At 35.7% G+C, this 12,062-nt stretch overlaps 1 protein-coding gene across 8 annotated transcripts in view; it reads right to left on the reverse strand.

Annotated features, from left to right (window-relative positions):
- The window catches only part of CCDC122 (coiled-coil domain containing 122), a 73,340-nt gene that overhangs the window by 55,995 nt on the left and 5,283 nt on the right, over positions 1–12,062 (reverse strand). For 6 of the 8 annotated variants that reach the window (XR_005531642.1, XR_005531641.1, XM_039251536.1 and 3 more), the window contains exons 2-4: positions 11,262–11,347; positions 7,867–7,953; positions 7,239–7,354 (exon numbers count right to left, since the gene is read on the reverse strand). Coding sequence is in view for 6 of the 8 variants with exons in the window: in XM_039251536.1 (XP_039107467.1) it covers positions 7,239–7,354; positions 7,867–7,912 (162 nt within the window). In the remaining 2 variants the exon portion in view is untranslated. Of the gene's footprint in view, positions 1–7,238; positions 7,355–7,866; positions 8,028–9,440; positions 9,488–11,261; positions 11,348–12,062 lie in introns of all 8 variants that reach the window. The other 2 variants (XM_039251537.1, XM_039251534.1) reach the window with 2 other exon arrangements.

A 12,062-nucleotide genomic window follows, 5' to 3' on the forward strand; every position in this document is an offset into this window, starting at 1 on the left:
TCTGGAAAATCAAAGTGCCAGCAGATTCAGTTCCTGATGATGACCTTGTCTCTGGTTTGCAGATGGCTGCCTTCTTCCTGTGTCCTCATGTGGTTTCTCTTCCTCTTCTATTTTTTTAAACATTTTTTTAAGGTTTTTTTTTTTTTTTTTTGAGAGAAAGACAGAATTCTAGTGGGGGAAGGACAGAGAGAGAGGGAGACAGAGAATCCGAAGTGGCCTCCAGGTCTGAGCTGTCAGCATAGAGCCTGATGCAGGGCTCTAACTCATGAACTGGGAGGTTATGAACTGAGCTGAAGCTGAATGCTTAACTGACTGAGCCACCCAGGTGCCCCTCTCTTCTCTACTTATAAAGACAGTAATTCTATTATAGAGGCACCAGTCTCATAAACTCACCCAAATCTTACTTCCCAAAGGCTTCACCTCCAAATTTCATCACAGTAGAGTAAGCATAAACATTTAATCCATAATAGCACCTCTGAAATCAATTGATACCTGTGGGGCTATTTCTGTCGACTCTATTCTGTTCAATGGATCTGTAGGTCTATCTTTATTCCATATCATACTGTCCTGAGTGCTCTATAATAAATCTTTAAGTGAGGAATATATAAACTTTGTTTTTCTTTTTCAAAATTGTTTTGACTATTCTAGGGCCTTTCCATTTTCATGTGACTTTTAGAATCTGCAGTCAATTTCTCCAAAAAAAAAAAAAAAAATGCCTGCTAGGATTTTGATTAGAATTGCTTTTAAACTATAGATAAAATGGAAAGAACTGACATGTTAATAATACTCATGAAAATGGTATATCTCTCAATTTATTTAGGTCTTTAATTTCTCTCATCAGTGTTTTCAGCATACCAGTCTTACAAATTGTCTTAATCTGCTTGGGCTTCCATCATAAAATACCACAGACTTAGTGGCTTAAATAACAGACATTTATTTCTCACGGTTCTAAAGGCTGAAAGTGTGTCAGCATGGTTGGGTTCTGGTGAGAGCTCTCTTCCTGGCTTGCAGACAGCCACCCTCTCACTGTATCCTTACATCTCAAAGGCCCCCATCTCCAGATACAATCAATTGGGGGTTAGGGCTACAACATATGAATTTGGGCGGGGGGGGGACACAAACATTCAGCCCATAACACAAACCTTTTGTCACATTTACCTATAAGTAAATGTTAATGCTACTGTAAATGATATTGCTGTTTAAATATTAATTTCTGGTTGTTTCTTTCATATATAGAAAAACAACTGATATTTATATATTAATCTTGTACCCTGCAACCTTCATAAATTCACCTATTAGTTCTAATCTAGTTTTTTAAAAAAAGATTCCTTAGGATTTTCTAAAGATAATCATGCTGTAATGAAAAGTGGTTTACTTCCTCCTTTCTGATATGGATGTCTTTTATTTGTTTTTCTTTCATGATTGCACTTGCTTGAACCACCAGTACCATAGAAAGAACAGACGTGGTAAGAGCATACATCCTGGCCTTGTTCCTGATCTTCAGGGAGAAACAGTCTTTTGCCATTAGGTATGAAGTTGGCTGTAGGATTCATACATAGATGTATATGCCCCTTTTTAGGTTAAGGAAGTTCTACTCCTAATTTGCTAAGAGTTTTTATCATGAATGGATGTTGGATTATGAAAAGTATTTCTTGTGCGTCTATAATTCTCTTTCTAAAATACAAATGTAATTATTTGCAAGCCCATCAAAACCTCCCCACTACCTTTGGAATAACATCCAGGTTTCCTATCATAGTATATATCTCCCACCATGTCTCAAAAGACACCCTATGCTATACTGCCACCAAACTACATGTACAGTTGACCCTTCAACCACACAGATTTGCACTGCATGGGCCCACTTATAGGAAGATTTATATGTATGTAAGTTTATTTTATATACACATACATATACATACATACACGCATATAGTACAGTACTAGAAATGTATTTTTCTTGTGATTTTCTTTTTTTAATATAATTTATTGTCAAATTGGTTTCCATACAACACTCAGTGCTCATCGCAACAAGTACCCTTCTCAATGCCCATCACCCACTTTCCCCTCTCCCCCACCCCCCATTATCCCTCAGTTTGTTCTCAGTATTTAAGAGTCTCTTATGGTTTGCCTCTTGTCTTCTCTGTAACTTTTTCCCCTCCCCCTCTCCCATGGTCGTCTATTAATTTTCTCAAGATCCACAAGTGAGTGAGAATATATGGTATCTGTCTTTCTCTGCCTAACTTATTTCACTTAGCATAATACCCTCCAGTTTCATCCATGTTGCTGCAAATGGCCAGATTTCATTCTCTCTTGTTGCCAGGTAGTGTCCCATTGTATATATAAACCACATCTTTATATCCATTTGTCAGTTGATGGACATTTACGCTCTTTCCATGATTTGGCTATTGTTGAAAGTGCTGCTGTAAACATTGGGGTACATGTGCCCCTATGTATCAGTACTCCTATATCTCTTGGGTAAATTCCTAGCAGTGCTATGGCTGGGTCATAGGGTAGTTTTACTTTTAATTTTTTGAGGAATATCTATACTGTTTTCCAGAGCAGCTGCACTAGTTTGCATTCCCATCAACAGTGTAAAAGGGTTCCATTTCTCCACATCCTCACCCGCATGTATAGTCTCCTGATTTGTTCATTTTAGCCACTCTGACCAGTGTGAGGTAGTATCTCAGTGTGGTTTTCATTTGTATTTGATGAGTGACATTGAGCATCATTTCATGTGTCTGTTGGCTGTCTGGCTGTCTTCTTTGCAGAAGTGTCTGTTCATGTCTTCTGCCCATTTCTTCACTTATTGTTTTTTGACTTTTGAGTTTGGTGATTTCCTTATAGATTTTGGATACTAGCCCTTTATCCGACATTCATTTGCAATTATCTTTTCCCATTCCGTTGGTTGCTTTTGAGTTTTGTTGATTGTTTCCTTTGCAGTGAAGAAGCTTTTTATCTTGATGAGGTTCCAATAGTTCATTTTTGCTTTTCTTGCCTTTGGAGATGTGTCGAGTAAGAAACTGCTGCAGGGGGGCGCCTGGGTGGCTTAGTCGGTTGAGCATCCGACTTTCGCTTAGGTCATGATCTCGCGGTTCACGGGTTCGAGCCCCGCGTCGGGCTCTGTGCTGACTGCCAGCTCAGAGCCTGGAGCCTGTTTCAGTCTGTGACTCCCTCTCTCTCTGACCCTCCCCTGCTCACGCTGTCTCTCTCTCTCTCTCCTAGAAAAAAATAAAAATATAAAAAAGAAAGAAAGAAAGAAACTGCTGCAGGTTAGGTCAAAGAGTTTGTTGCCTACTTCCTCCTCTATGGTTTTGATGGTTTCCTGTCTCATATTTAGGTCTTTCATCCATTTTGAGTTCATTTTTGTGTAAGGTGTAAGAAAGTGCTCTAGTTTCATTCTTCTGCATGTCGCTGTCCAGTTCTCCAAGCACTATTTGCTAAAGAGACTGTCTTTTTTCCATTGGATACTTTCTTGCTTTGTCAAAGATTAGTTGGCCATACATGTGTGGGTCCAATTCTGGATTCTCTATTCTATTTCATTGGTCTATGTGTCTGTTTTTTTTGTTGTTTTTTTTTTACCAATACTAAACTGTCTTGATGATTACAGTTTTGTAGTATAGGCTAAAGTCTGGGATAGTGATGCCTCCTCTTTTGGTTTTCTTCTTCAATATTACTTTGGCTATTCAGGGTCTTTTGTGATTCCATACAAATTTTAGGATTGTTTGTTCTAGCTTTGGGAAGAATGCTGGAACAATTTTGATTGGGATTGCATTGAATGTGTAGATTGCTTTGGGTAGTATTGACATTTTAACAATATTTATTTTTCCAATCCATGCACATGGACTTTTTCTATTCCTTTGTTTTTCCATTTCTTCAATTCCATTCATAAACTTCCTAGACTTTTCAGCATACAGATCTTTTATATCTTTGGTTAGGTTTATTCCTAGGTATTTTATGGTTCTTGGTGCAACTGTGAATGGGATCAGTTTATTTCTCTTTTTGTTGCTTCATTATTGGTGTATAAAAATGCAACTGATTGCTGTACATTGATTTTCTACCCTGTGACTTTGCTGAATTCATGGATCAGTTATAGCAGACCTTTGGTGGAGTCTGTTGAGTTTTCCATGTAGAGTATCATGTCGTCTGCGAAACGTGAAAGTTTGACTTCATCTTTGCCAATTCTGATGCCTTTTATTTCAGTTTGTTGTCTGATTTCTGATACTAGGACTTCCAACACTATGTTAAACAACAATGGTGACAGTGGATATCCCTGTCGTGTTCCTGATCTCAGGGAGAAAGCTCTAGTTTTTTCCCATTGAGGATTATGTTAGCTGTGGGCTTTTCATAAATGGCTTTTATGATGTTTAAGTATGTTCCTTCTATCCCGACTTTCTTGAGAGTTTTTATCAAGGAAGGATGCTATAGTTTGTCAAATGCTTTTTCTGCATCTATTGACAAGATCATCTGGTTCTTATTTTTTCTTTTGTTAATGGGATGTATCACATTGATTTGCGAATATTGAACCAGCCCTGCAACCTAGCAATGAATCCCACTTGATCATGGTGAATAATTCTTTTTATATGCTGTTGAATTCAATTTGCTAGTATATTGTTGAGAATTTTTGCATCCATATTCATCAGGGATATTGGCCTGTAGTTCTCTTTATTTTTGCTGGGTCTCTATATGGTTTGGGAATCCAAGTTATGCTGGCTTCATAGAATGAGTCCAGAAGTTTTCCTTCCATTTCTATTTTTTGGAACAGCTTGAGACAGATAGGTTATTAACTCTGCTTTAAATGTCTGGTAGAATTCCCCAGGGAAGCCATCTGGCCCAGGGCTCTTATTTGTTGGGAGATTTTTGATAACTGATTCAATTTCTTCACTAGTTATGGGTCTGTTCAAATTTACTATTTCTTCCCATTTGAGTTTTGATAGTGTGTTTGAGAACTTGTCTATTTCTTCCAGGATGTTCAATTTGTTGGTGTATAATTTGTCATAGTATTCCCTGATAATTTCTTGCATTTCTGAGGGATTGGTTGTAATAAATCCATTTTCCTTTTTTTTTTTTTTTTTTTTTAATCCATTTGGGTCCTCTCTCTTCTTTTTGAAAAGCCTGGCTAGAGGTTTATCAATTTTGTTTATTCTTTCAAAAAACCAACTCTTGGTTTCATTGATCACTTGTGATTTTTAAAAAGTTTTTAATGTTTATTTATTACTGAGAGACAGAGACAGAGTATGAGCATGGGAGGGGCAGAGAGAGAGGGAGACACAGAACCTGAAGCAGGCTCCAGGCTTTGAGCTGTCAATGCGGGGCTTGAACTCACAGACTGCAAGGTCATGACCTGAGCCGAAGTCGGTTGCTTAACTGACTGATCCACCCAGGCAACCCACTTGTGATTTGTTAATGACATTTTTTTTCTCTAGCTTACTTTATTGTAAGAACACAGTAATTAATACATATAAGTTACAAAATACGTATTAATAGATTGTTATTGGTAAGCCTTCTAGTCAACAATAGACTATTAATAGTTAAGTTTTTGAGAAGTCCAAAGTTATATGTGGATTAAATTGGGCCAGGGGTGGGCACCCCTAACACCCTGTTATTCAAGGGTCAACTGTAGGTCTATGAATGTATTAATGCTAGTTCATGCCTCTGTGGATTTTCTTAGGATCTTGTCTGGATGTCTGGAATACCATCTTCCGTAGAACCTAAGGAGGTTCAAGAAGACCTCCAACTGTCTTCTTTTTTTTTTTTTTAAGACTTAAAAAATTGTTTTAATTTTATTTGAGAAAGAGAGAGAGTACAAGCAGGGAACAGGGGCAGAGGGAGAGAGAGAGGGAATCCCAAACAGGTTCCATGCTCAGCACTGACACGGGCCTCAATCGCACAACCCCGGGATAATGACCTGAGCGAAAATCGAAGAGTCGGATGCTCAGGTGACTGAGTCACCCAGGAATCCCTCCAGCTGTCTTCTTTTAAACTCAACTGAAAAATGACTTTGTGACCACTCCTTCTTCAGTGTTAAATATCTCTCTATTCTTGACATTACTACCCTACTATTATTTATTATTTGTCTCCCTCATAAATAGATGGTGAGCAACTTAAGAGTGAGGACAATGCTTGGCAAAATGTTTAATAGAAAACAAGCCCTCATTATAGGTGAAATAACATCTGTGAAACTCATTGAAAATTGAGAAGTTTTACAGAAAATTTCTTCATAAAAAGCTAAGGCATTGTTATTTTTGTATTATAGTCTCTTGCAAAAAATGTATTCTTTTCTAAATGTGAGTAATGCAATGCAGCTATTTGTAAGATATCCACCTTACCATGATAGTATAATTATTATCATCATATGAAAGATGAATTAATACCTAAAGCCAACATCTAAAGCCAGCTCTATACCGTCCACCAAGGCCCCAGCAGGATACTTTACATATATTTACAAATATTAATTCATTTAATCCTCATGAAACTTCTAGTTAGGTCACATCATTATCTCTATTTTACAAATAGGAAAACAGAAGCACAAAGAAATTAAACCATGGAGCTAAAGGTGGCAACTTTTGCCTTTCAAACTAGGCACCTGGGCTCTAAAGCCTATTCTTTTCATGTCCATAATATATTTATTATTTACTCTTTACAAAGCAGAGAGTAAATGCACTGTTTCTGTTTTTGCTTCTATAGCTATATTAAAAGAGTATAACTCTATCTAATTGTGTTGAATGCAAAAAAAAAAAAAAAAAAAAAAGCAAGCACAACTGTGGCTTCCAGATTCCTTGCGGCGGAATTACAAATATATTATGAAATATAAGGAACACAAAAATGTTTCTTACCAACTTGAAATGTTCACTGACAACTATAACTCACAAGCCATGGCTTTAAAAACACTACCTTAAAATCTTAACCTTTCTTCAATTTAACATTTTAGAAAAACTATCAAATAGCAGTGAATTTAAAATAATACTATGTGATAAACTGGGTTTTATGTGCATACTACAGTTGCAGTGACATTGCTGAATCATTGTATATTGGGTGTGTAAAATGCTCCATGAAACTGGATTACTTGTATAGACTTCACTTAGGGATAACAGAATAATCAAGAAGGAGTAAACATGAAAAATAGGAGTTTAGAAATTGCCTCCCTAAATGAAGTATCTTTAATAACTTCCCTATTAATAATTTAATATAGTTTTAAAGACAGTAAATACTCATTTAAAAAACTATATGAAATAGGTTACCTGCAAATGGAACAGAACTTTTTTGTTTTTTTCTATCTCTGATGTTTGTGATTGTTGTTGCTTTGCAACTTGCTCCACAGCATCAGTTAATGAAGATGTGTCTTGGTTAGCCAGAGCTAGACAAAGAATAAAGTACATAATAAAAATTTAAGTGTAATAACTCAAAGAGAGTTAGTGTTTCTTTACTTGAAGTCATGAAAAATGTGATATTTCTTATAAATAAAGTAGATTTAGGGTTGGTAATATTCCCTTTCTGACTATAAACAAAACCAAAATCAATGCAATAATACTATGCAATTCAGAATCACCTACTGTAATGTTATACCTGTTCCTGTATGGAATAGTATAAATATTTTGATTGTCCTCATCTTTTTTATCCAGACCACTTATACACAGACATAATTACTGTGCTACCATTAACAACTATATAGCAATTATAGTTGATGAATTTTCATTATAGGCCTGTATTTCCAGGTTGTTATGCCTTTTCTAAATATCATATAAGTTCCTTCTGGGAGAAATTTAAGTTTCCCTCCATTCTATTTGGCTATAAATTTTAACACAATCATCCTATCATACTACTTTTTTGGTGTTATCTTTTATTTATTTCTTAAGACTGCTTCATTACCTTCTTCAGGAACTCCTTGACTCTTCATTTCTTTGTTGCCTGACATTCTGTGTCTCTTTCCCCCTTTTTGGTTTCCCTCTTTTGTGCCTATAAAGTAATCAATATTGATAATTTCTCACTTTTCTTTTTTTTTTGTGTGTTTGTCATATATCCTGGAGATCCTGAAAGCAAATTGGTTATACCTCAAAAGAGATGACAAGGATATTTCATCATTAGTTCCTAGAATTAAAACACAATGGTTAAATGAAAGAGCTTTGGAGGAAAATTGAACTGTATTTGTAACTTGGTTCTCCCACTTTTTAGCTGTTATGACCTTGAGCAAATTACTTAACTTCTTTGATCATCAGGGTCCTCATCTATAAAGCCTCAAAAGGCTGTCATAATAAGGTGATATGTGTAGCATGCTTAGCATAGAGCCTGACATACATAGTAAGTAATTATTATGGACTCTGTCTAGGGTTTCCTTTGCTAGTTCCTCCTCAGCTTCCTCATCTATGTCAGTGTCCCAATGCTAAGTCCTCAGGTATGTTTTCTATACTCACTCTTCAAGTGATGTCATCTAGTTGTATAGCCTTAAAACCCACTTACAGGTTTTATCCTATTCATATCTCTAATTTGAACATCCTTCTTGATCCCCAGACTCAAATCTCAAATAGATTTGAAGACGTTTCAACTTAATATATTCCAAACTGAACTCTGTATTTCTCTGTTCACTCTACCACCACCACTAAACCTCCTCCTTCACAGTCTCCTCCACCTCAGTAAAAGCTTTTTGCTTGTTTAGGCCCAAAACTCCAGAGACATTAGCAAGGAGTTCTCTAAAAAAGTGCAGAACACACAACAATTCAACAAGACTTGCTCAAGGTAATCATAAGTAAGAGTTCATTGTTGATGTTTCATAGGCCCTTTGGGAAATCCCTTAAGATATTTTCCAAGTATGTGGCCCAGGACTTCTGCCTCAATTGTCTACCCAAAGGACAAGCCAGAATCTTGACTTTTTTCTCTTACACGATCCATGCAATTCTTTTAGCAAAACCTATTGGTTCTGTTTTTAAAGTCTAATGGAATCTGCTCACTACTTAGCACTTCCAAATACTATCTTAGTAGAGAAGGCTGCCCTGATAACCTTCTTTAAAACATGACCTCCCCTTCTTCATTCTCCATTTTCTGACCCTGCCTCCTTTTTCTTAATAGCATTTGTCACCACTGATATTTTATATACATTGTTTCTTTGCTATCTCCCTTTACTAATATAAGCTCCACAAAGGTAGAGACCTGAAACGGTGCCTGACACTTTCTAGCTGTCTGTTTGTAGTCTATCTTCATTCCAATTTACCCTGTTCTACGGATAGAATAATGCTCCTAAAATACTGTGCCCACCATGTCCACATCACAAGCTTTCAACTCCATCATGGATGGCATTTTCCTTAAGAAGGCTTGCTTGATCTTTCTGTGTAGATATGATCCCTCCCTCTTTTTAGTGCAATTGTTTCTATATCTCTGTTATACCATGATGACAGTTTAGGACATAGAGTAAGATAGAGCCAGCTTTGAATTCAGGTTGTACCACTTACTAGTTTATTATGTAAATTCTTTCCAATCTGGGCCTCATATTCTTTATCTATAAAGCAGAAACAACAGTAATACCTATCTTGTTAGGATTATTGTGAGGACTAAATGAAATAATGCAAGACAACATGTAGCAAATTCCCGCTACTTAACAGTTTTTATTATTATTTCCATTATTTTATACATATTTCTCCATTAGACTATAAGCTCCAGGAAGACACATACAGTGTCTTACTCACTTTTGTATTCCCTAAAAACCTGTTGGAGAAATCTTGAAAAATGAAAAACATTAGATTTATATAATAAACAAACTGGTATATAACTGGTATATTCATGTAATAAAAAGTAACTGGTTCTTCTTGATCTCTATTTCTAAAGCAACGTAAATTGAAAAACTCTTGGGAGATATTTATTTAAACCAACTATTTCTGAAAGGATATGTGCTTTAAAATTGGGAAAGTTGTAGTTTTTTTTCTGGATCTCTATTGTAGAATGGACAAAAGATAAAAAAAAATTACTGCCATCTACTGATGATTCATTACAACTCCTTACATCAATGAAAACAAGAGTTTAGAGATTAGACAGTATCAATTACTCTTTCATTCAAACCATATATGTGGGTATACACACTATGTAAGGTATTTTGAGGAATATAAAGACAAATTAAGCGACTCTGATTTAAAAAAAAACAGTATCGACAGTATTTGATAGTAAATGTTCAAACTACATATAAAACACAATCATTTCAAAAATATACTTTCAACTAAAAAATTAGCTTTACAGAAAACGAGGTAATAAAAAATACTATAATAAACTACCATTCTTCTATATTAACTATAATCAACATTTATTGAGTACTTATAAATAACTGGCATTGTTCTAAGTGCTTTTTACATGAATTATCTTTGTTTTCCCTCATAGCAATCTATAAGCTAGATATTATTTTTACCTATATTTTATAGATTAGTAAACTAAGACTTGGAGAAATTAAGAAATTAGGCAAAAGTCACACATCCAACATGTAGGAAGGATGGAATTTGAAACAATTAGGATTCAAATTAACATTATTAGGCACTTAACACGTACTAAAGCACTGTGATAACCATAATTTGTGCATTATCTCTTTTTCATTGAAGAGGCAAGCCCCTCATTTGACCCATGGGATATTTTTAAAAGGCCATGGCTCCAGCTTTGGGAAACTCATTATCTGGTACCTCGTCCAAGTTAATGAGCAAAATAAAGCAAGACTGTCAAACTCCTCTGAGTTTTTGAGAGCTTTTGGCTTAGAAGCACTAAGAGAAGGCAATTGTATATGTGATACTGTCACATAAGCACTTCTTTTCATTCTGAATGGGAAAAGCTGTCATGTGAACTTGCTAGGCAGTTAGTTTGTAATTCATACTACCCTTTTAAAATAGATACTTTTCAGAAAATAGAAAATATTATCAGAAAGATAATTTTTGTGTGAAACTATTTTTGTTTTCTAAGTGGGAGGAGGAGTTTAATATCTAATGCTGATATTTAGCTAGGAAAGCTAAAAAAATAACTTGGGGAAAGATGAGATCAAAGAGTTCCCTGGAATCAAGCAAATTTTAAATTATGGTCTATATTTGTCATAAACATAATGAAATCAGATCTGGGTGGTTCAATTCTAACAAATAAAGATAATAGTGGGTAAAATGTCACCTACTGCACAAACAAGTAAGAATATACATATTTCAGGTAAAAAAGAGTATACTAAGTCTTTTCAATCACATGTTTTCAAGAGAAGTTATAACATCATCCAAAGGAATTAATTAATTGGATCATTAAAAATGTATTCATACCTATTATCTGCCAGTGTGTTGGGATCTGCTAAGAGTAGGCATTACTCTCTTCTTTGACTAGGCAATGAGATTAAGGTTTCAGGACGCTGAAAACAAAAAACAAAACAAACAAACAAAAAAATCCCCAGAGAATTTGTAGTGTTCCTTAACTTCCTATCAAAGACAATACAGGCCACATTAATACATTAACCACACTGTTTCTAGCTTTCTACCAAAGGTGAGATTTCTCTGAATGTTCCACTAGTAATGGACTACCAAAATGTCTTGTTTTAAAGTGTAGACATACAAAGATCGATCAGCAGCTTGAATCCAAGCTTTAAGGGATGGCTAGGCAACTGTTTCAAATAGAAATGATAGGCCTGTGATGAAATCCAGTCACAACCTACCTACATGTTTCATTCAGGACAGTAAGAAGCAAGGTTTTTGTTGTTGTTGTTGTTTTGTTTTGTTTTTTAATCTGCCTACAAATAAGCATGATTCCTAAACCAAGAGGAGCTTGTGGGTTGAATGGTACTCCCCGCCCCAACACCTATAGGTCTGTGTCCTAACCTCCAGAACCTGTGAATGTACTAATTTGGAAAAAGGATTTTGTGGTTGTAGTTAAGGATCTAGAGATGAGATCATCCTGGATTTATTGACCCTAGATCCAGTGACAGGTGAGAGACTGACTACGCAAACAGTAGCCACACCATATATAAATACAGAATTCTGACCCACAACGTGCAGCAACCAACTCAGGAAACCAACCTGTCTTCTACAGTAACCAGACCAGGAGAACATCCCACTGTCTATAAGTCACAC

This window comes from Hyaena hyaena, unplaced genomic scaffold (genome assembly GCF_003009895.1).
Source record: "Hyaena hyaena isolate Hyena2069 unplaced genomic scaffold, ASM300989v1 scaffold_394, whole genome shotgun sequence".
NCBI classification, from domain to species: Eukaryota; Metazoa; Chordata; class Mammalia; order Carnivora; family Hyaenidae; genus Hyaena; species Hyaena hyaena.